Source organism: Talpa occidentalis, unplaced genomic scaffold (assembly GCF_014898055.3).
Source record: "Talpa occidentalis isolate TD23 unplaced genomic scaffold, MPIMG_talOcc4v2.1 talOcc4.17, whole genome shotgun sequence".
NCBI lineage: Eukaryota > Metazoa > Chordata > Mammalia > Eulipotyphla > Talpidae > Talpa > Talpa occidentalis.
Window position 1 is genome coordinate 46,378,541 of NW_023601754.1, and position 23,597 is coordinate 46,402,137.

Consider the following 23,597-nt stretch of genomic DNA (forward strand, 5'->3'; position numbering starts at 1 on the left):
GCGTGTCTTCTGTGCACAGGGCCGTGGATTTACTCTGTGCGCCCCCAGATCATCGCCACAAGCTCCAGCACAGTGGGGACACCCCGGCAGCCCTTCTTGGGGTCCACAGTTCCCCGCGCTGCCCATCCAGCCCCGGGGATTGTGCGGCTTTTTGAACTTCACACCCTGTTTTGTTCACACAGACCCGGGATTCCGGCGTGTGACACGCGCGGCCTCAGGGAAGCCCTTGCTGGGCCGCGGGGGGCTCTGAGGGGCGCTCGGGCTCCTGCCCTGGAGACGGCGCCCCCACCTGTGACTCTGGAAACGCCGCCTGAGGCGCGGGAGTCTCAGGTGCGCGCGCGGGGCAGGTGACGCCACGCCCAGCTCCGGGCGACGCTGATTGGCCGGTCAGGCGGGGGGCGGGGCCTCCCACTCCTGAGAGGCAGGTGCAGATCTTCCGACCTTTGGACCCAGAAAACCTGCCCGGCGGCCATGCCCGGGAGAACTAGGGACGCGGTTCCGGAGGAGCCTCCCGGGACCAGGGGAGCTTCTGTCCCTCGGGCCTGGCCCGCCCCAGGCGGCGGCGGGAGCGGCGGGGATGGACCCCACGCGGGAGCAGCCCGGAGGCGGGGGTGAGGCGGGAAGTGGACAGGCGGGAGGAGGGGAGCCCCGGCCGGCCCACGATACCCCTGCGGGCTCCGGGAGCCAGATCTCCAGGCTCTCCCGGGCAGAACCTCCCGGGCCGGCGCCGCCAGCCCCAGCCCCTCCTTCCCCGGGGCCCCGGCTCTCTGACTTCCACACCCCGATCTCTTCCTGCGGGGGGCTCTCGGACCCCCGAGAACCTGGAGACCCCTGAATCCAGACCCCCCCCCCACAGGCCCACTTCCTGCCTCTGGCCCTGGGGGGGAGGGGCGGCTCTCCTCTCTGCCCCTCAGGCCAGAGGTCTGCATCCCTTACGTGTTGCCCAGTCCCCTCCCCTGAAGAGTGTGGAACCAGGCTGGGCCTCCCTGCCCCTTCTCCACCAGGACTCAGTTGTCCTGTCCCGGGTCACTTTATCTCCCAGGCCCCCAGAAGTCCATTGTCCCCCCCAGCATTGGCCTTTCTGGGGACCATGAGCCCACTCCCCACCCGTAGACTCTCCAGGACTCCAGAGTCCAGACACCCCTGCCCTCCTGTCTCCTGCAGGGCCCACCAGCTCTGAGCAGATCATGGAGACAGCGGCCCTTTTGCTTCGGGGGTGAGTTTGAGAGTTTTTTTTCACTGGAGAGCGGATTTGAGGAGTGGCCCCTTTCTGACTCTGATCCTCCACTCCTTTTGTTTTCAGTTTTATCTGCGATTAAATAGGACCAGCCGCAGAATATGTACCTGAGCTGGCCCTAGAGCAGGTGACCCAGCACCCATACATCAAAGAACTGCTGGAAGTTCTCAAGCGCATCGCACAACAGGTGTACAAGGACAAGCACAAGGAGCTGCAGAGGTGCGGCCCCAAGACCCAGGACTCCAGTCACTGGTCACCTCCATAAACCAGGAGGCCCGGCTTCAGCCCCAAGCCCCTCCTCTCCTGCGATCCGCACCCACAAGCCTTGCTCCTTCACACCCCAGGGTCCAGGGTCCCCTCACTCAACTCAGAAGACCGAACTCCAGGCCGTCCCCTCCCCTGGGATCCTGAAACCCTCCTTGGGAGGTCATTTTCCTCTCTCCCCTAGATGTCTCCTGTCTGCACGTTGACCCCTTGCTTTTCATGTCAGGCTGACCTGGGTCCCTTTATGTCGGGGATGAAGTGGCTAGTGGGGTCTCCACACTCTGCTAGACACTCTCCCCATCACGGCTCTCCTCTTTCCTGCAGGTGGTCTGAAACTCTCAGAGGCTTCACTTTTAGCGGATTTTCTCAAGTGGCACGCGAAATATTTTCAGGCGGCATCACCTGGGGCAAAATTGTCACCCTTTTCTGCTTTGCCAGCAAACTGCCACAACACAAGGTGGGCAGCTTCAGGGTAGGGAGTCCAGGGAGGTGTCCACAAAACCCTGAGGCCTAGGAGTCCTGACCGTACCCCTGGGGCAGCCCTGTATCCACAGAGGGAATTGATAGAGACAGCTGTGGCTGCTGGTCTGCTCCTTCCTTCGCTTACTCATTCAACACGCATGGGCCCACCAACACTGCAAAGCAGGCTGGGTCCTGCTCTCCTGCAGCCCACGTGTTACATCTGGTCAGGAAAGACTTCTAAGAGGAGGTGACATTAAGCCAAATCCGGGAGGACAATAAAGACGCAGTGATATAGAAGGGCCGGGTGGGCAGAGGCGTCTGGCAGAGGACACAGCAAGTGCCAATGTCCTGAGGCAGCGCCAGGTCTGTGCTGAAGGCAGTGAGATGGGTGAGGGCTGAGGGCAGAGTGTGGAACCCCTGAAGGACCTTAGCTTTCCTCACAGGGACACAGGAGGATTGTCTCCTGTGTCTGGCTTTAAAAATGAGAATGAGGTGACTGATTTTTAAAATTTTTTTTTTAACATTTATTTATTTATTTATTTATTTATTTATACAACACTGAGTACAGTCAGAAGCGTGTGAGGGTGAGAGAATTCACCAGAGCCAGAGCAGGGAACAGAACAGGCAGACTGACGAAATACACTGCTGAGGGGAGCGGCGGGCGCAGCAGGAGAGGTCTGCGCGCTATGTGGGACCCTCGCCGGCAGCCGGGGCTCGAACTCGCTGCAGAGCCTGTGGGCAGCGTCCCAGCCCAGCGCACAACTGCTGCGCCACCAGGGAGGCCGAGGTGACTGGTTTTTCATTTGAAGATTATTCTCACATATGCAGCCAAGTGCTCGTTGTGCAGCCCACTGTTGTGGCTGTGAGACTGTTCACTCTGGAATCCTGGTAGCTTTTCTCTGGAGACACTCAAAGTGGAAGAAGGATTATCACAGAACATTGTTTGGCAGCTATAGTTGGGAAAGTGACTGTGGGGCGCAGGGGCAAAAGTTGTGACGCTGGTGGGGGGCACCCAGCATGGACCCAGAGAACGATGAGGGGCCGGGACTCAGGTGGGAGCGGGGGTGGGAGGAAGTGGCTTTCTGGGTGTGTTTGTAATATGGAGCCGATGGGGCCTGAATGTTGGAGGTGGGAGCAGCATTCAGTGCTGGGGGCTCATGTGGATCTGGGGAGAAGCAGCCACATAGAGGGTGGAAGGGGGCATCCAGGGAGTTGGAGAGCAGGTCACGGCAACTGGGGGTGTTCAGTCTTAGCTGGCAGGTAAGTCAGACAAGTCCTATTGAGGCAGAATAACCAACATGCACAAAGGGCCTGAGGCAGAAAGGAGTTTCGTGTGAATGAAGATTGGAAAAAGGAGGAGACACCAAAAAGTAAACGAAAAATTCAGTGTGAACAAGGAGAACTTCCATCTGGCCTGTGGCAGCCCATGCCTTTGGTTTGGATCCCAGGGGTACTTGGGAGGATGGGCAGGTCCTAATAGGGCAGTTGCCAGTGATGAGATCCAAGTTATGAGTGGGAAGAACCACAGGGGGTCAGGGGGGAGGCAGAGGTTTGAGAAAGGGGCCTGGGGAGTCACCTGGCAGTAGGAGCTCAGTCCTTACTCCCACCTCATCGCCATAGTTCCTGCACGTCTCTTTGGCGCCGATCGACGTCATCATGGACATGACGCTGCTCATCATTCGAAAGCTACTGTTGCCCTGGATCCAGGAACAGGGTGGCTGGGTGAGGCCCTTAACCGCCCCCTCCCCCACTCCGCTGGGACCTGGGGGTCTTCTTGAACCCACCACAGTGCTGCCCCCCTCCACATTTTCTTGTCATCAAATGTGTTCTAAAAGCATTGCCTCACATGTCTGATCAACTCGATTCATCTGCTCTCAACCCCTCATCTCCTGGTGACCTGTGACCTCCCAGGAACCTCTGACCTGACTGATACTTTGTACCCTCCCTTGGGCCTCCAGTTCCCTTGGAACCCCTCACATCTGATACTCCTTGGCCCTCACTCTCTAGTCCCCATTATCTTAGGCCCTGATCCCTTCTGTGCCCTTGACTTCTCCCTGACACCTCCCCCACCCCTGTCCCCATGAGCCGACCTGGGGGCTGCCCTAGCTGAGTGCTGATGAGAGATGTCTGTGTCCCCAGGATGGCCTCCTCTGGAAACATGGAGAGACACTCAAGTGGACGGCAGGAGGGGCAGATACACTCAAGTGGACAGCAGGAGGGGCATTGGCCATCGGGACGGGACTGCTTGCCTTATTCGTACTCTGGTGAAAATAGCCTGAGGCCCCAGCTGCCTTCATCTCTGTCTTTTCAGCATGAATATGGCATGTTTCCATGAAGGCTGAGGCTAGAGGCCCATCCTTCCTTTTCTATTGCCACTCCTTCTGCCTGTTGCTTCCCTCTGTTCCAAATCATTCAAGTTTCGCTTCATAGTGGGGTACTTAGCCCCTTGGGCCACCAGGGAGGCCCAGATGGGTTCATTTTTCACACCCTGAGGCAGAATGGGAAACCCGCAATTCTTCCTATTGTCCTTCACCCAAGACCTTCCTAGGTCAGCCTTCAGGGCCCTTTGTCTCTGGGAATCTTAGCTGATCTCCTCAACATCACTTAATTCCCCCTTTCATGGCCCTTTCTCTGTTTACAAAGGTTCTTCCTCTTCCAGCTTGGTAATTCATTTCTTTTTTTTTTTAAAAAAGATTCATTTTATTGATTCATTTAAAGATTCATTATTTATGCATACAAGAACTGGGCTGTAAGCCAGAGATGTGGGGGGGTGGTGAGAGGATTCACCAGAGACAGAGTGGGGAGCAGAACAGGCAGACGGACTGAAATACATTGCTGAGGGGAGCAGCGGGGAGACAGGAGAGGTCTGCTGCGCCATGTGGGTAGCTCCCTGGCCAGGGATCAAACTTGTGCAGCAGTGGCTGGTGATAGCTTGATTGTGCTGAGACTTTAACCCCTGCGCCACCAGGGAGACCCTTAACAGATTTTAAAATATGTGTGCACTCAAACAATCACCACACAGATCAAGCACAGTTGGGACAACCTGGCAGCCCTTCTTGGGGCCCCAAAGTTCCACACGCTGCCAATCTAGCACCGTGGATTTTGCGACTTTTTGAACTTCATGTTCCTGTTGTTCACACAGACCCCCGGGATTTAGGCGTCTGAAATGTGCTGCCTCAGTGAATGCCCTTGCTGAGCCGTGGGGGGTCTCTGACAGGCGCTCAGAGGTCCTGCCTTGGAGACAACGCACCCCCACCTGTGGCTGCCTGCAGGAGCGGAAGTTCTCTACGGTGTGTCGCACAGGCCACAGGCAGGGCGGGGTGCTGGGCTGCTGGCCCGAAGCTGGCTAATTTATTTGGCAGCAGTTGGTAGAGCCTTTGGCCAGTCAAGCGAGGGGATAAAGGCGAGACCTCAGTCTTGAAGGACAGAGTCAGTGGAGAGAGCAGCAGCCGAACCGGTTCCCCAGAGGTGAGCCTGGACGGGTGGGAGGGAGGAGGGTGACCCCTGCGACCCCTGGGACGTGCCCCCTGCCGGCTCTGGCTCGAGATATGGGAGCACTCCCTGGCAGGACCTCCCTGATGGGGCGCCGCCAGCCCCAGCCCCTTCTTCCCCGGGGGTCCCTGGCTCTCTGACTTCCGCACCCGATCTCTTCCTGCGGGGTGCTCTCGGACCCCACAAGCACCTGGAGACCCCTGAATCCAGACCTCCCTGGACAGGCCCACTTCCTGCCTCGGCCCTGGGGGGAGGGGCGGCTCTCCTCTCTGCCCCTCAGGCCAGAGGTCTGCACCCCTTAAGTGTTGCCCAGTCCCCTCCCCCGGAAGAGTGCAGGACCCAGGCTGGGCCTCCCTGCCTCTTCTCCATCAGGGACTCAGTGTCCTGTTCCCGGTCACTTTATCTCCCAGGCCCCCAGAAGTCCAGTGCCTCCCCCCACCCCAGCTTGGCCTTCCTCTGGGACCATGGGCAGCTCCCCACCCCCCTGACCCTCCAGGACTCCAGAGTCCTGTTGTGTCTAAAGATCGAACAACGCGTTCCCCAAGAGATCAAGGACAACCGCTGCAAGGCTACTGCAGCCATTTTGAGAAATTACTGCCATCTCAAAAGGGCACAGCTAGGTTCGTTTCTGGGCAGAAACCACAACATAAGGAGAAAGGAAACCTAACAATCAGGGTGGGCCCTGCCCCAGGTGTGAAAAGTCCCCACATCCTGTCAACAAAGCACAAAAACAGCTGGTTGCTCTGGGAGGGGGTCCCTCTCTCTGGTGAGCCTGCTGTGTCAGAGCTGCAGGCAGAGCTGGGCCCTCGCGTAAGCTAGCCATAAAGCCTTTTGCTTTTGCATCTCTGGCTCCGTGTGGTTTTTGGGAACCTCGGACTGGAGTTGAGACCCCAACTCCTAACAGCGTTCATGACAAACTGCATTCCAGAGATAGTTTCCACAGTTTCCACCCTCACCCCACCCTCGCCCTATCTCAGGTGGCCAGTGGTGGCAGAGTCAGACCATCCCCGGCCGCCAATGAGGGCGGCCTAGCGGTAAATAGGACCGCATCTCTACCCGAGCAATTGGCTTAAGGCTATATCCGCGCACGCGAGCGCGCCACATTTGGAGAATGCATCCTTGAAGCCAATGAGTGACGGCCAGCACGATTTAATTTTTTGAAACTGATTGTAAAAAAATCCCCATTCCCTGAGGCCAGGGCTGTCGATATCCGCCGCGTCGGTGCGTGTCGTGGGCCCAGCCTCGAGCCTGCAATAAACTCCCTTTTGTTCTTGCAGCGTTGTCCTTGATCTCTCGGGAACACGTTGTTCGATCTTTAGGCACAACAGTCCAGACACCCCGCCCCTCCTTCCTCCTGCAGGGCCCACCAGCTCATGGAGCAGATCATGGAGACCGTGGCCTCTTTGCTTAAGTGGTGAGTTTCAGAGGTTTCGTTACTGGGGAGCGCCTTTGAGGAGTGGCCCCTGAGAGGTTCGGCGCGGTCAAGAAAAGGGGAGCCAGGCTGAATTTCTCAAAGGAAGGGAAAATTGATTACGCCCCGGGCGGACCTCACGGACCCAAGGTGGGGGTCCATGAAGCCGCGCCTATGTGGGGAGAGATGTCTCTTTCACAGGGTGAGGAGAGGTCAGGCCGGAAAACTGGGTTGGCGAGGGGCGGGGAGTTGGGGTGGGGGGGGAACAGGTTTAGGCGGCACAAAGTTGTTTTGGGTGGAGCGGAGTTGTTTTCTCCTGTTCATGGCTTCAGTTTTGGTTTGATGGCATCACTGGTCCTGGTGTCGGCCATCTTCTCTTATTCTATGCGGGCTTCCTCATTCCTGGCCCCTGCATCGACCTTTCAGCCCCCTTCTGACTCTGATCCTCCACTCCATTTACTTTTCAGTTACATCTGCGATGAAATAGGACCAGCCGCAAAGGATATAGATGAGCTGGGCCCAGAGCCGGAGTCCGAGGACATCAAAAAACTGAGGATAGTTCTCAAGCTCGAGGCACAAAAAGTGGACATTGACAAGATGCTGCAGAGGTGCGGCCCCAGGACCCAGGAATCCAGTCACGGGTCACCTTCATACACCAGGAGGCCCAGCCTCAGCCCCCAACACCCCCCTCTCCTGCGATCCACACCCACAAGCCTTGCTCCTTCACACCCCAGGGTCCAGGGTCCAATCACTCAACTCGGGAGACTGAATTCCAGGCCGTCCCCTCCCCTGGGACTCTGAAACCCCCCTCAGGAAGCCATTTTCCTCTCTCCCTTAAATATTTCCCTCTTGTCCCCTGGCTGCAGGTTGGCCTCTTGCTTTTCATTTCGCCCTGGCCTGGGTCCCTTCACCTCGGGGAGGAGGTGGCTGCAGGGGCTCCACACTCTGCGAGACACTTGCTCCTCCTCAGGACGCTCTTCTTTCCTGCAGGTCAATCACAGCATTGGAAGGAGTCCACACAGCTGCCAACTTTTTCCAGGTGGCAGGACAGATCATTTCAGACGGCATCACCTGGGGCCGGGTTGCTGCCCTTTTCTGCTTGGCCAGCAAACTGGCACTCCAGGTGGGCAGCTGCAGGGTGGGGAGCCCAGGGAGGCGCCCACAGAACCCCGAGACCTGGGAGTCCTGATCTTAACCCTGGGGCAGCCCCGTGTCCACAGTTCAGGGGTCTGCTCAGAGGTGAGAGCCCGAGAGGAGAGAGGAGGTGAGAGGTGTCTGGACAGAGGCAGCTGTGGCTGCTGGTCTGCTCCTTCCTTCGCCTGCTCATTCAGCATGTGTGCCCTGGGCCTGCCCTGCGCCTGCGCGGCACTCAGCCCCGACAAAGCTGCGAGGTCCCTGCTCTCCTTCAGCCCATGTGAAGTGACGAGTGCTGAGACTCGTGAGCCAAGAGACGTGTTGTCACGTGGTCAGGAAAGACTTCTAAGAGGAGGTGACATTAAGCCAAAGCCGGGAAGACAATAAAGACGCAGCGATATAGAAGGGCCGGGTGGGCAGAGGCGTCTGGCAGAGGACACAGCAGGTGCCAATGTCCTGAGGCAGCGCCAGGTCTGTGCTGAAGGCAGTAAGATGGGTGAGGGCTGAGGGCAGAGTGTGGGACCCCTGAGGGACCTTAGCTTTCCTCACAGGGACACAGGAGGATTGTCTCCTGTCTCTGCCTCTAAAAATGAGAATGAGGTGACAGGTTTTTCATTTGAAGATTATTCTCACATATGCAGCCAAGTGCTCGTTGTGCAGCCCACTGTTGTGGCTGTGAGACTGTTCACTCTGGAATCCTGGTAGCTTTTCTCTGGAGACGCTCACAGTGGAAGAAGGGACGCCCAGCACATTGTTTGGCCACTATAGGCGGGAAAGGGATTGTGGGGCACAGGGGCAAAAGCTGGGAGGCTGGTGGGGGACACCCAGAATGGACCCAGCGAACGATGAGGGGCCGGGACTCAGGTGGGAGCAGGGCTAAGGGGAAGTAGCTTGCTTTTCTCCCTCCCTCCCTCCCTCCCTCCTTCTCTCCTTATTTCTTTCTTTCTTTTCCCTTCCCCTCCCCTCCCCTTCATACAAGAACTGGGGTACAGGCCAGAGGTGTGGGGGTCAGAGGATCACCAGAGACAGAGCAGGGAACAGAACAGGCAGATCAACTGAAATCCATTGCTCAGGGGAGCAGAGGGGAGACAGGAGAGGTCTGTTGTGCCATGTGGGTAGCTCCCTGGCTGGGGATCGAACTTGTGCTGCAGTGACTGCGAAGAGCTTCATAGGTTGCGTCTTAACCCCTTGTGCCACCTGGGAGGCCTGGAAGTACCTTTCTTGATGGTGTTTGTAAGATTAAGCTGATGGGGCCTGAATGTTGGAGGTGGGGACAGCTTTCACTGATGGGGTGCTCCATGTGGATCTGGGGAGAAGCAGCCACATAGAGGATGGAAAGGAAATTGGAGAGCAGGTCATGGCAACGGGGGTTGCACCAATATGTGCAAAGGTCCTGAGGCAGAAAAGTTCAGTGGGAATAAAGACTGGAAAAAGGAAACTTGGATTGATCAAATCAGAACTTCTATACAAGGCCTTGGCCAACCCATGCCTTTAGTTTGGATCCCAGGGGAGGATGGGAGGATCCTAAGAGGGCAGTTGACAGGGATGAGATCCAAGTTATGAGTGGAAAAGAATCACAGGAGGTCAGGGGGGAAGCAGAGGCTTGAGAAAGGAGGCTTGGGGGCACAGTCCCCTGGCAGCAGGAGCTCACCCCCTACTCCCACCTTGTCATTGTAGACAAGCAATGAGCCCAACAAGATCAAGAACATCATGGTGTTCACACTGGATTTATTTCGAGAGCAACTGCTGCCATGGATCCAGGAACAGGGTGGCTGGGTGAGGCCCTTAACCAGCCCCTCCCCCACTCCTCTGGGACCTGGGGGTCTTCCTGAACCCACCACAGTGCTGCTCCCCTCCACATTTTCTGGTCATCAAATGTGTTCTAGAAAGCGTTTCCTCACATGTCTCATCAACTCCATTGATCTGGTCTCGACCCCTCATCTCCTGGTGACCGTGACCTCCCAGGATCCTCTGACCTGACTGATACTTTCTACCCTCCCTTGGGCCTCCAGTTCCTTTGGAACCCCTCACATCTGATACTCCTTGGCCCTCACTCTCTAGTCCCCATTATCTTAGGCCCTGATCCCTGCTGTGCCCTTGACTTCTCCCTGACACCTCCCCCACCCCTGTCCCCATGAGCCGGCCTGGGGGTTGCCCTAGCTGAGTGCTGATGAGAGATGTCTGTGTCCCCAGGATGGCCTCCTCTTGAAAATGGAGATACACTTATGTTGACGGCATCACTAACGACTATCATCGGGGCCGGACTGCTTGTCTTATGCAACCTTCTGCAAATTTAGGCTGATGCCCCAGCTGCCTTGATCTCTGTCTTTTCAGGATAAATATGGCATGTTTCCGTGAAGGATGAGGCTAGGGACCATCTTTCTTTTTTTTATTGCCACCCCTTCTGCCTGTTGCTTCCCTCTGTACCTAATCATTAAAGCTTCGCAGGGAGAACCCCCAACGCTCATGGCATTTTTCTTACTTTTGGAATTATTGGGCGATTGGGGTGATCTGGGGTAATAAAACTTTCAGGCCACACTTCCTGTCTGGGTCATTGGGCTCACTCCCTGGTTGGTTCCATCTCTTTACTGGGGGGGCCCGGTGCTCCCTGAGGGTCAGTGATGAGCTGGGTCCAGGCTGCCTCCAGGTGCCCACAGTCCCGACGGCACCTCCATGGCACCCTAGACTGTGGGGCTGGAGGCAGCGCTGGGCCAGCTCCGCTCCCTCTGAGGAGCTGTGGTTTGAGTCCTCTTGGTTGATCCTTTTGCTCCCAGAGGAGGTCTTTGTTTTCTTTGCTCTGTCTCTATGTCGTTTATCCTAAAGAGGAAAAAAACATGTGTCACGTGCATATAAAGGAAAGCTGTTGCTAAAGAAATCTGGAAGACGAAAAGCCACAGATGTGGTGGACCCAGGTGGAAAGTTAAAAGCCACAGGACACTTGCCACCAGAATGCACCTGGGAGAGGATAAATCATCACAGAACAGGTCAGATCGACAGTAGATCACCTGTCAACATGAAGAAAATTCAGGGAAACCAGGTAGGCCATGAGCGCTTGGCTCTGGGCCTCCATGAGACCTGCCATCTGGAAGGAGCATTTTCCAGGATGCTCCATTGGCTGACAGTCCAAAATCATCTGGGATCCACACTCCTCTTGGGGGCCTGGGTACCCTCTCAGGGGAGTTCTTTGACCTCCGCTTCTTGTGTGCATGCTCGCCACCTACTGGCACTGCCTCGAAATGCAGGACTTAGATCATTCTGGGGCATTCAGCTGAGGAAGGTGCAGAACAGCTGGTGTTCACCAATTCTAAGCCAGGAAGTTACCAACCAGGTTTTTTCCTTTAAAATGGCTGGTTGGGGACCTCCCTGGTGGCATAAGGGGTTAAGCACAGCACTAGGAAGCTTTCTTCAGCCTCTGCAGCACGAATTCGAATTCGATCCCCGCCCTGGCAGGGAGCTACCCGCATGTCACAGCAGACCTGTTCTGTCTCCCTGCTGCTCCCCTCAGCTGTGTATTCCAGTCTGTTTGCCTGTTCTGTTCCCCACTCTGTCTCTGCTGAATCCTCTCACCACACACACACCCACCCCAGTTCCCCGCTTCTCTGGTCTATACCCCAGTTCTTATATGCATAAATAAATAAACCTTTTTTGAAAAAAAAGAACAAAAATTAAAAGGCTGCCTGGCTTGAGTCACTGGGGGAATAAGTATACGAGTGACCCTCCTACTAGCAAACGGTTGAGCAATGTGTAGCTTTAGCTGGAAAATTTTCATTATTTGAAAAGGTTTTTTTTAAGATTTATTTATTTATGCATCCAAGAACTGGGGTATAGGCCAGAAGTGTGTGTTGGGGTGGGAGAGAGGATTCACCAGAGACAGAGTGGGGAGCAGAACAGTCGGACCAACCGAAGCACACAGGGAGGCAGGAGAGGGCTGCTGCTTCATGTGGGTCAACTCCCTGGTCAGGGATTGAACTCGTGCTGCAGTGGCTGCCAGTAACTTCACAGGACTGAGACTTAACCCCTTATGCCACCATAGAGGCCCTTGAAAAGACTTTTTAAGGGAGCTCACATCCTAAGCAACTGTGATATTGGTACCTATGGGAAGAGCTTTCTGTCAATAAGATGAACAGAAAACAGACTGAAGAGAAAAGTTTGTAATTTTTTTAAAAGATTTTATTTATTTTTTCACGAACTGGAGTACAGGTCAGAGGTGCAGGAGGGTGAGAGAATTCACTAGAGAGAGCTGGGAACAGAACAGGCAGACGGACTGAAGACACTGCTGAGGGGAGTAGGGAGCGAGGCAGAGGAGGTCTGCCACGCCATGAGGGAATCTCCCTGGACGACCGGGAATCAAACCTGCGCTCCAGAGGCTGCAAACAGCTTCATAGCACAGCGCTCAACCCACTGCGCCACCGGGGAGGCCGGAAGAGAAGAGTTTAAAGTGACATCTAAGGTGAATTCTGCTTCTCCTCTCACTTATCTGCCCAAACCCTTCATCACACTCTCTGGACTGTTTTTCTAATATGAGTCCGTTGTTGTGATGGCTTCTTTTTTTTTTTTAAGATTTTATTTTTTTATTTCTTTATACAAGCACTGGGTACAGTCAGAAGCGTGGGAGGGTGAGAGAATTCACCAGAGCCAGAGTGGGGAGCAGAGCAGGCAGAAGGACTGAGGTACACTGCTGAGGGGAGCAACTGGCGGCAGGAGAGGTCTGCGCGCCATGTGGGACCCTCTCCAGTGGCTGGGGATCAAACCGGCCCTGTGGAGGCTGCAGGCAGCTTCGCAGCCCAGCGTTCAAACGCTGCGCCACCAGGGGAGGCCTGAGGTGACTGATTTTTCATTTGAAGATTATTCTCGCATATGCAGCCAAATGCTGGTTGTGCAGCCCACTGTTGTGGCTGTGAGACTGTTCACTCTGGAATCCTGGTAGCTTTTCTCTGGAGACGCTCACAGTGGAAGAAGGATTATCACAGAACATTGTTTGGCAACTATAGGTGGGAAAGGGATTGTGGGGTGCAGGGGCAAAAACTGGGACCCTGGTGGGGGACACCCAGAATGGACCCAGCGAACGATGAGGGGCCGGGACTCAGGTGGGAGCGGGGGTGGGAGGAAGTGGCTTTCTGGATGTGTTTGTAATATGGAGCTGATGGGGCCTGAATGTTGCAGGTGGGAGCAGCATTCAGTGCTGGGGGCTCACGTGGATCTGGGGAGAAGCAGCCACATACAGGGTGGAAGGGGGCGTCCAGGGAGTTGGAGAGCAGGTCACGGCAACTGGGGATGTTGAGTCTTAGCTGGCAGGTAAGTCAGACAAGTCCTATTGAGGCAGAATAACCAACATGCACAGAGGTCCTGAGGCAGAAAGGAGTTTCGTGTGAATGAAAGTTGGAAAAGGAGGAGACACCATAAAGTAAAAGAAAAACTCAGTGTGAAAAGTAGAACTTCTATATGGCCTGTGGACAGCCCGTGGCTTTTGCTTGGTTCCAAGGGGTACCTGGGAGGATGGACAGGTCCTAAGCAGGGCAGATGCCAGTGATGAGATCCACCTTATGAGTGGGAAGAACCACAGGGGGTCAGGCGAGAGGCAGAGGTTTGAGAAAGGGGCCTGGGGAGTCACCTGGCAGTAGGAGCTCAGTCCTTACTCCCACCTCTTCGCCGTAGGCCCTGGACAGCATGCAGGGGCTGATCACCAGCATCATGGACTGGACGCTGGACTTCATTCGAAAGCGACTGCTGCCCCGGATCCTGCAACAGGGTGGCTGGGTGAGGCCCTTACCCCAATGAGAGGTTTCCTTATTGGGCAGCGGATTTGATGAGTGGCCCCTTCCTGACTCTGCATCCTCCACTCCATTTAATTTTCAGTTTCATCTACGATCAAATAGGACCAGCCGCAAAGGATATAGATGAGCTGGCCCTAGAGTGGGTGTCCCAGGCCCCATACATCAAAGAACTGGGGAAAGTTCTCAAGCGCAAGGCACAAGAAATGGATAAGGACAAGGAGCTGCAGAGGTGCGGCCCCAGGACCCAAGAATCCAGTCACGGGTCACCTTCATACACCAGGAGGCCCAGCTTCAGCCCCAACCCCCTCCTCTCCTGCAATCCACACCCACAATCCTTGCTCCTTCACACCCCAGGGTCCAGGGTCCCCTCACTCAACTCAGGCCGTCCCCTCCCTTGGGATCCTGAAACCCTCCTCAGGGAGCCATTTTCCTCTCTCCCCTAGATGTCCCCTGTCTGCACGTTGACCCCTTGCTTTTCATTTCAGCCTGACCTGGGCCTCCTTTACCTTATCTTAGGGGTGGGGGGGCTAGCGGGGTCTCCACACTCTGCTAGATGCTCTCGCCCCATCACGGCTCTCCTCTTTCCTGCAGGATGATAGATACAGACAGAGTCTTCACTGCTGGGGAAGATTTCAAAGTGGCACGTGAAATATTTTCAGACGGCTACACCTGGGGCGGGATTGTTGCCTTTATCTGGTTCATCAGCAAACTGGTGCTCAAGGTGGGCAGATGCAGGGTGGGGAGCCCCGGGAGGCATCCACAGAACCCTGAGACCTGGGAGTCCTGACCGTACCCCTGGGGCAGCCCTGTGTCCACAGAGGGAATTGACAGAGACAGCTGTGGCTCCTGGTCTGCTCCTTCCTTCGCTTATTCATTCAACACGCATGGGCCCACCAACACTGCAAAGCAGGCTGGGTCCTGCTCTCCTGCAGCCCACGTGTTGTACGTGTGGTCAGGAAAGACTTCTAAGAGGAGGTGACATTAGGCCAAAGCCAGGAGGACAATAAAGACACAGTGATATAGAAGGGTCAGGTGGGCAGAAGCGTCTGGCAGAGGACACAGCAAGTGTCAATGTCCTGAGGCAGCGCCAGGTCTGTGCTGAAGGCAGTAAGATGGGTGAGGGCTGAGGGCAGAGTGTGGGACCCCTGAGGGACCTTAGCTTTCCTCACAGGGACACAGGAGGATTGTCTCCTGTCTCTGCCCTTAAAAATGAGAATGAGGTGACAGGTTTTTCATTTGAAGATTATTCTTGCATATGTAGCCAAGTGCTGGTTGTGCAGCCCACTGTTGTGGCTGGGAGACTGTTCACTCTGGAATCCTGGTAGCTTTTCTCTGGAGACGCTCACAGTGGAAGAAGGATTATCACAGAACATTGTTTGGCAACTACAGTTGGGAAAGGGATTGTGGGGCGCAGGGGCAAAAGCTGGTGGAACGCTGGTGGGGGACACCCAGATGGACCCAGCAAACGATGAGGGGCCAGACTCAGGTGGGAGCGGGGGTGGGAGGAAGTGGCTTTCAGGATGTGTTTGTAATATGGAGCTGATGGGGCCTGAATGTTGGAGGTGGGAGCAGCATTCAGTGCTGGGGGCTCACGTGGATCTGGGGAGAAGCAGCCACATAGAGGGTGGAAGGGGGCGTCCAGGGAGTTGGAGAGCAGGTCACGGCAACTGGGGGTGTTGAGTCTTAGCTGGCAGGTAAGTCAGACAAGTCCTATTCGGGCAGAATAACCAGTATGCACAAATGTCCTTAGGCAGAAAGGAGTTTCATGTGAATGAAACTTGGAAAAAGGAGTAAAAGAAAAATTAAGCAAAAGAAAGTAAAAGAGGGCCTCCCCGGTGGCGCAGCGGCTGAGCGCTGGGTTGCGAAGCTGCCCGCGGCCTCTGCGGCGCCGGTTCGATCCCCGGCTGCTCCCCGGCCACCGGAGGAGGGTCCCACATGGCGTGCAGACCTCTCCTGCCGCCCGCTGCTCCCCTCAGCAGTGTACTTCGGTCCTTCTGCCTGCTCTGCTCCCTGCTCTGGCTCTGGTGGATTCTCTCACCCTCCCGCGCTTCTGACTGTACCCAGTGCATGTATAAACAAACAAACAAACAAACCAGCAAACAAATAAATAAAGCATGCCTCTATTAAAAAAAAAAAAAAAAAAAGAAAGTAAAAGAAAAATTCAATCTGTGGCTTAATGTCACCTCCTCTTCTACACAGGCCTGTGGCAGCCCACGCCTTTTGTTTGGATCCCAGGGGTACTTGGGAGCATGGGCGGGCCCTAAGCAGGGCAGTTGCCAGTGATGAGATCCACATTATGAGTGGGAAGAACCACAGGAGGTCAGGGGGGAGGCAGAGGTTTGAGAAAGGGGTCTGGGGAGTCCCCTGGCTGTGGGAGCTCATCCCTACGCCCACCTCATTCCCACAGGCCCTGTACAACTGCATGCCGGAGCCGATCAGGACCATCATAGACTGGACGATGGACTTCTTTCAGAAGCAAGTGCTGCCCTGGATCCAGGAACTGGGTGGCTGGGATTGTCCCCTCCCCCACTCTGCTGTGAGCTGGGGGGTCTTCCTGAACCTGAAGGGGAACCGCTCAGTGAATAAATCTTTCCAGCTCCCTGCTAGAGGGTCTTAGGCCTGGTGCAGTTAATAATCCAGTGCAATTGTAACCAACAAGTTTGCTCACTTAACAAATCTTTCCTTAGCCGACTAACAAAGTTACCAGGTCAGGCAGCCGCCAAGTTGGTCTCGCTTTTCAAGGCCATCCCAGGATGTCTGTGGTCTTGCTTTTTCCCAGCCCCTCCTTGAGGAACTTTGCAGCCAATGATGTTATCAATGTAAGGATAGTTATGTATAAAAGAAATTCTTTGTCTGTAAACAGGTGCTCAGACCTTACGGGACTGCCCAGGTCTGGGACCTCATGCATGAGTAGTAAAGCTTCTCCTGACCTCACCGTTCCTGAAGTGCCGCTTGTTCTTCCTCTGCCTCGGTAAAAAGTAGAATTTGTTTCTACAACAAACCCACCGCAGAGCTGCTCCCTTTCTCATTTTCTGATAATCACATGTGGTCTATAATGTGTTTCCTCATGTCTCCCTTCAACTGAGTGGGTCTGGTCACTGACCCTTCCTGCTGGTGACCTCTGACCTCCCAGTTACCCTTGACCTAACTAGTACTTTTTACCCTCCTTGGGGTCTCCAGGTCCTCTAGAATTACTCAAATCTGTGATAATCCTTAACCCGCACTGCCTAGTCCTGACTCCACAGTGCCCTTGTCTTCTCTCCCCACCTGCTCCCTGTGAGCGGGTCTCGGGGCTGCCCTGGCTGGGTGCTGACAGGAGATGTCTGTGTCCCCAGGGCGGCCTCCTCTCACGATACAGTAATAAAATCAAGTGGCTCGCAGTGGCAGTGGCAGTGGCCATCATCGGGACTGCAGCGCTCGCTGTATTCAGAGCCCGGACCATCTCAGGCTGAGGCCCCAGCTGCCTTGATCTCTGGCTTTTCAGCATCAAAGTGGTATTTTTCCACCAAGGTGATGATGGGGGACCATTTTCCTTTTCTTTTTTTTTTTTTAAAGATTTTTTTTTAATTTATTTATTTATACAAGCAGTGGGTACAGTCAGAAGCTCGGGAGGGTGAGAGAATTCACCAGAGCCAGAGCGGGGAGCAGAGCAGGCAGACTGACAAGGTACACTGCTGAGGGGAGCAGCGGGCGGCAGGAGAGGTCTGCGCGCCATGTGGGACCCTCGCTGGCGGCCGGGATCCAAAGGCACTGCAGAGGCTGTGGGCAGCCTCGCAGCCCAGCGCTCAACCTCTGTGCCACCAGGGGAGACCTTAGAGCACTTTGCTAAAACACGCATTCACTCACTCCCTAAAACTAAAAGCAGGTATTTTAACCACACTGGCTGAATGACAGGTTTCTGCAGCATCCCCCAGACTATTTTCTCATGACTTGTTTCTTATCTTTTCCTGCTTACAAGGAGCCACAGTGAACCCCACCCAGGAAAGTGCGTGTCTTCTGTGCACAGGGCCGTGGATTTACTCTGTGCGCCCCCAGATCATCGCCACAAGCTCCAGCACAGTGGGGACACCCCGGCAGCCCTTCTTGGGGTCCCCCAGTTCCCCGCGCTGCCCATCTAGCCCCGGGGATTGTGCGGCTTTTTGAACTTCACACCCTGTTTTGTTCACACAGACCCGGGATTCCGGCGTGTGACACGCGCGGCCTCAGGGAAGCCCTTGCTGGGCCGCAGGGGTCTCTGAGGGGCGCTCGGGCTCCTGCCCTGGAGACGGCGCCCCCACCTGTGACTCTGGAAACGCCGCCTGAGGCGCGGGAGTCTCAGGTGCGCGCGCGGGCCAGGTGGCGCCACGCCCAGCTCCGAGGCGATGCTGATTGGCCGGTCAGGCGGGGGGCGGAGCCTCCCACACCTGAGAGGCAGGTGCAGATCTTCCGACCTTTGGACCCAGAAATCCTGCCCGGCGGCCACGCCCGGGAGAACTAGGGACTCGGTTCCGGAGGAGCCTCCCGGGACCAGGGGAGCTACTGTCCCTCGGGCCTGGCCCGCCCCAGGCGGCGGCGGGAGCGGCGGGGATGGACCCCACGCGGGAGCAGCCCGGAGGCGGGGGTGAGGCGGGAAGTGGACAGGCGGGAGGAGGGGAGCCCCCGGCCGGCCCCACGATACCCCTGCGGGCTCCGGGAGCCAGATCTCCAGGCTCTCTCGGGCAGAACCTCCCGGGTCCGGCGCTGCCAGCCTCCAGCCCCTCCCTCCCCGGGGGCCCCGGCTCTCTGACTTCCACACCCCGATCTCTTCCTGCGGGGGGCTCTCGGACCCCCGAGAACCTGGAGACCCCTGAATCCAGACCCCCGGACAGGCCCACTTCCTGCCTCTGCCCTGGGGGGAGGGGCGGCTCTCCTCTCTGCCCCTCAGGCTAGAGGTCTGCACCCCTTAAGTGTTGCCCAGTCCCCTCCCCTGAAGAGTGTGGAACCAGGCTGGGCCTCCCTGCCCCTTCTCCACCAGGACTCAGTTGTCCTGTCCCGGGTCACTTTATCTCCCAGGCCCACAGAAGTCCAGTGCCCCCCCGCCCCCCCAGCGTTGGCCTTTCTGGGGACCATGAGCCCACTCCAGGACTCCAGAGTCCAGACACCCCTCCCCTCCTGTCTCCTGCAGGGCCCACCAGCTCTGAGCAGATCATGGAGACAGCGGCCCTTTTGCTTCGGGGGTGAGTTTGAGAGGTTTCATTATTGGGAGCGGATTTGAGGAGTGGCCCCTTTCTGACTCTGCGTCCTCCACTCCATGTACTTTCAGTTTCATCTGCGATCAAATAGGATCAATGGCAAAGTATATAGCTGAGCTGGCCCTAGAGAGGGTGGCCCAGGCCCCATACATCAAACCACTGCTGGAAGTTCTCAAGCGCATCGCACAAGAAATGGACAAGGACGAGGAGCTGCAGAGGTGCGGCCCCAGGACCCAGGAATCCAGTCACTGGTCACCTTCATACACCAGGAGGCCCAGCTTCAGCCCCCAACCCCCTGCTCTCCTGCAATCCACACCCACAATCCTTGCTCCTTCACACCCCAGGGTCCAGGGTCCCCTCACTCAACTCAGGCCGTCCCCTCCCATGGGATCCTGAAACCCTCCTCAGGGAGCCATTTTCCTCTCTCCCCTAGATGTCCCCTGTCTGCACGTTGACCCCTTGCTTTTCATTTCATCCTGGCCAGGGCCTCATTTACCTTATCTTAGGGGTGGGGTGGCTAGTGGGGTCTCCACACTCTGCTAGATGCTCTCTCCCCATCACGGCTCTCTTCTTTCCTGCAGGATGATAGAAACTGACAATGTCTTCACTGCTGAGGTCTTTGTCAGATTTGCACGCGAAATATTTTCAGACGGCATCAACTGGGGCCGGGTGGCTGTCCTTTTCTGCCTCGCCAGCAAACTGGTGCTCAAGGTGGGCAGCTGCAGGGTCGTGAGCCAGGGAGGTGTCCACAAAACCCTGAAACCTGGGAGTCCTGGCTGTAACCCTGTGGCAGCCCTGTATCCACAGAGGGAATTGACAGAGTCAGCTGTGGCTGCTGGTCTGCTCCTTCCTTCGCTTATTCATTCAACACGCATGGGCCCACCAACACTGCAAAGCAGACTGCTGGGTCCTGCTCTCCTGCAGCCGATGTGTTGTACTCCTGGTCAGGAAAGACTTCTAAGAGGAGGTGACATTAAGCCAAAGCCAGGAGGACAATAAAGACACAGCGATATAGAAGGGTCAGGTGGGCAGAGGCGTCTGGCAGAGGACACAGCAAGTGCCAATGTCCTGAGGCAGCGGCAGGTCTGTGCTGAAGGCAGTAAGATGGGGAACGGCTGAGGGCAGAGTGTGGGACCCCTGAAGGACCTTAGCTTTCCTCACAGGGACACAGGAGGATTGTCTCCTGTCTCTGCCCTTAAAAATGAGAATGAGGTGACAGGTTTTTCATTTGAAGATTATTCTCACATATGCAGCCAAGTGCTCGTTGTGCAGCCCACTGTTGTGGCTGTGAGACTGTTCACTCTGGAATCCTGGTAGCTTTTCTCTGGAGACGCTCACAGTGGAAGAAGGATTATCACAGAACATAGTTTGGCAACTATAGTTGGGAAAGGGACTGTGGGGCGCAGGCGCAAAAGCTGGTGGGACGCTGGTGGGGGACACCCAGAATGAACCCAGCGAACGATGAGGGGCTGGGACTCAGGTGGGAGCGGGGGTGGGAGGAAGGAGCTTTCTGGATGTGTTTGTAATATGGAGCTGATGGGGCCTGAATGTTGGAGGTGGGAGCAGCATTCAGTGCTGGGGGCTCACGTGGATCTGGGGTGAAGCAGCCACATACAGGGTAGAAGGGGGCGTCCAGGGAGTTGGAGAGCAGGTCACGGCAACTGGGGGTGTTGAGTCTTAGCTGGCAGGAAAGTCAGACAAGTCCTCTTGAGGCAGAATAACCAACATGCACAAAGGTCCTGAGGCAGAAAGGAGTTTCGTGTGAATGAAGATTGGAAAAAAGATGAGACACCAAAAAGTAAAAGAAAAATTCAGTGTGAGCAAGGAGAACTTCCATATGGCCTGTGCAGCCCATGCCTTTGGTTTGGATCCCAGGGGTACTTGGGAGGATGAGAGGGTTCCAAGCAGGGCAGTTGCCAGTGATGAGATTCAAGTTATGAGTGGGAAGAACCACAGGGGGTCGGGGGGAGGCAGAGGTTTGAGAAAGGGGTCTGGGGAGTCACCTGGCAGTAGGAGCTCAGTCCTTACTCCCACCTCATCGCCGTAGGCCCTGTGCACGGACATGCGGGAGCTGATCACCACCATCATGGACTGGACGCTGGACTTCATTCGAAAGCGACTGCTGCCCTGGATCCAGGAACAGGGTGGATGGGTGAGGCCCTTAACCACCCCCTCCCCTACTCCGCCGGTACCTGGGGGGCCTTCCTGAACCCACCACAGAGCTGCTCCCTTTCTCATTTTCTGATAATCACATGTGGTCTATAATGTGTTTCCTCACGTGTCCCTTCAACTAGTTTATCTGGTCCCTGACATTTCACCTGCTGCTGACCTCTGACCTCCCAGTTACCCTTGACCTAACTAGTACTTTTTACCCTCCTTGGGGTCTCCAGGTCCTCTAGAATTACTCAAATCTGTCATAGTCCTTAACCCTCACTGCCTAGTCCTGACTCCCCTGTCTTCTCTCCCCGCCCTCTCCCTGTGAGCGGGCCTTGGGGCTGCCCTGGCTGGGTGCTCACAGGAGATGTCTGTGTCCCCAGGGCGGCCTCCTCTCACAACACAGTGATAAAATCAAGTGGCTCGCAGTGGCAGTGGCTGTGGCCATCATCGGGACTGCAGCGCTCGCCGTATTCAGAGTCCGGACCATCTCAGGCTGAGGCCCCTGCTGCCTTGATCTGTCTTTTCAGCGTCAATGTGACGTTTTTCCAAGCAAGGTGACGATGGGGGACCATTTTCCATTTTATTGCCACCCCTTCCTCCTGTTGCTTTCCTCTGCACCAAGTCACTCAAACTTTACTGGGAGACCCCCTTCTTTTGTAATTATTGGGGAGATGAGATAATAAAACCCTTTTGGGTCACACTTCTAGTCAGTGTCCCTGGGCTCACTCCCTGATTGGTTCTGTTACTGGGCAATAAGGGGCACTAAAATGGGGCAAGAACGGTTCCCAAGTAGTTCCCTGGTCACTGTCTTCACCCATGCACACAATTGCAAGACCACTCAGGTTCGGGATCAACAATGATGGGATTTAAAGATTTATTTATTTATGCATACAAGAACTGGGTTATAGGCCACTGTTGTGGGGGGGGAGAGGATTCACCAGAGACAGAGTGGGGAGCAGAACAGAAGTATCTACCGAAATACACTGCAGAGGGGAGCAGCTGAAGAGACAGGAGAGGTCTGCTGCACCATGTGGGTAGCTTCCTGGCTGGGGATCAAACTCCTGTTGCGGTGGCTGCTGACAGCTTCACAGTGCTGTGACTTAACCTCTTGCACTGCCAGGGAGGCCAGATACACTCTAGACCCTTCAGCCACCACACAAGAACTTCTGCTGCAATGAAGTCACACTACTAATCCACACAAAGAAACCGCATGGAAAGCCCAGAGGTCCCATGAAAGTGGAGAGTCTCCCGGTCAGGGGGCGACTGCTTCAGCCTCTCCGGTGCTCCAGCCCCACTTACCAGCTAATGGGAAACACTGAGTGGCCCCAGGCTGGACCACCTGGCTGCGCCACAGGCCTATGCACAGTAACACAATGGTTGTTGTTGTTCTCAACTGATGTGTCACCCCACAGTTAAGCCAAACAGCTGGTCTCATAACCCACAACATAGAGATGGGTTCATTTTTCACACCCCTAGGCAGAATGGGACATCCCCAATTCTTCCTAGTGTCCTTCACCCAAGAAACCTTCCTAGGTCAGCGTTCAGGGCCCTCTGTCCCTGGGAATGTCTTAGCTGATGCCCTCAGCATCACTTAATTCCCACTTTCACGGCCCCTTCTCTGTTTACAAAGGTTCTTCCTCTTCCAGCTTCGTAATGGTTTCTATTATTTTTTTCCTCTAAAGAAAAGATTCAACTTTAACCTTCAAACCCTATTTGTAGGGCCTCCCCGGGGGCGCAGTGGTTGAGCGCTGGGTTGCGAAGCTGCCCGCAGCCTCTACAGCGCCAGTTCGATCCCCGGCCCCAGGAGAGGGTCCCGTATGGCGCGCAGACCTCTCCTGCCGCCCGCTGCTCCCCTCAGCAGTGTACTTTGTCAGTCTGTCTGTTCTGCTCCCCACTCTGGCTCTGGTGAATTCTCTCACCCTCCCGTGCTTCTGACTGTACCCAGAGCTTGTATAAATAAATCAATAAATCTTAAAAAAAAAAAAAACAGTATTTGCAGTACTGTATTATGCAACTGACTCTCTTTCTCTCTATATATATATATATTTATATACATACATACATATATCTGGACAGGCCCACTTCCTGCCTCTGGCCCTGGTGGGAGGGGCGGCTCTCCTCTCTGCCCCTCAGGCCAGAGGTCTGCACCCCTTAAGTTTTCTCCCAGTCCCCTCCCCCGAAGAGTGCAGGACCCAGGCTGGGCCTCTCTCCCTCCTTCTCCATCAGGGACTCAGTTGTCCTGTCTTGGGTCACTTTATCTCCCAGGGCCCCAGAAGTCCAGTGTCCCCCACAGGGTTGGCCTTCCTTGGGGACCATGAGCGGCTCCCCACCCCCATGACCCTCCAGGACTCCAGAGTCCAGACAACTCTCCCCTCCTTTCTCCTGCAGGGCCCACCAGCTCTGAGGAGATCATGGAGACAGCGGCCCTTTTGCTTCAGGGGTGAGTTTGAGAGGTT

At 55.6% G+C, this 23,597-nt stretch overlaps 3 protein-coding genes across 4 annotated transcripts; all 3 read left to right on the plus strand.

Moving 5' to 3' along the window:
- The first annotated feature begins 558 nt into the window (after positions 1 to 558).
- Positions 559 to 16,833, plus strand: LOC119249551 (apoptosis regulator BAX-like). Of its 2 annotated transcripts, XM_037516952.2 has the most exons (14): positions 559 to 611; positions 1,165 to 1,216; positions 1,304 to 1,456; positions 1,826 to 1,958; positions 3,584 to 3,685; positions 4,103 to 5,431; positions 6,733 to 6,869; positions 7,334 to 7,474; positions 7,857 to 7,989; positions 9,678 to 9,776; positions 13,656 to 13,757; positions 13,857 to 14,003; positions 14,366 to 14,495; positions 16,182 to 16,833. In XM_037516952.2, exons 7-12 carry the CDS (start codon positions 6,829 to 6,831, stop codon positions 13,899 to 13,901), a joined length of 561 nt encoding a protein of 186 aa, XP_037372849.1. In that variant the 5' UTR covers positions 559 to 611; positions 1,165 to 1,216; positions 1,304 to 1,456; positions 1,826 to 1,958; positions 3,584 to 3,685; positions 4,103 to 5,431; positions 6,733 to 6,828; the 3' UTR covers positions 13,902 to 14,003; positions 14,366 to 14,495; positions 16,182 to 16,833. The 2 variants fall into 2 exon arrangements, with proteins under 2 accessions (XP_037372849.1, XP_054553258.1); XM_054697283.1 differs by lacking the exons at positions 13,656 to 13,757; positions 13,857 to 14,003; positions 14,366 to 14,495; positions 16,182 to 16,833 and adding an exon at positions 10,194 to 11,746 and having other exon boundaries at positions 561 to 611.
- LOC119249547 (apoptosis regulator BAX-like) lies at positions 578 to 4,298 on the plus strand. Its single transcript, XM_054697515.1, has 5 exons — positions 578 to 611; positions 1,324 to 1,456; positions 1,826 to 1,973; positions 3,584 to 3,685; positions 4,275 to 4,298. The coding sequence occupies exons 1-5, from the start codon at positions 578 to 580 to the stop codon at positions 4,296 to 4,298; spliced, it is 441 nt and encodes a 146-aa protein (XP_054553490.1).
- A 1,508-nt stretch (positions 16,834 to 18,341) lies between the features above and the next one.
- On the plus strand, positions 18,342 to 21,999 carry LOC119249548 (apoptosis regulator BAX-like). Its single transcript, XM_037516950.2, has 6 exons — positions 18,342 to 18,374; positions 18,918 to 18,969; positions 19,056 to 19,202; positions 19,566 to 19,695; positions 21,032 to 21,136; positions 21,522 to 21,999. Exons 2-6 carry the CDS (start codon positions 18,941 to 18,943, stop codon positions 21,636 to 21,638), a joined length of 528 nt encoding a protein of 175 aa, XP_037372847.2. The 5' UTR covers positions 18,342 to 18,374; positions 18,918 to 18,940; the 3' UTR covers positions 21,639 to 21,999.
- Positions 22,000 to 23,597: the final 1,598 nt, after the last annotated feature.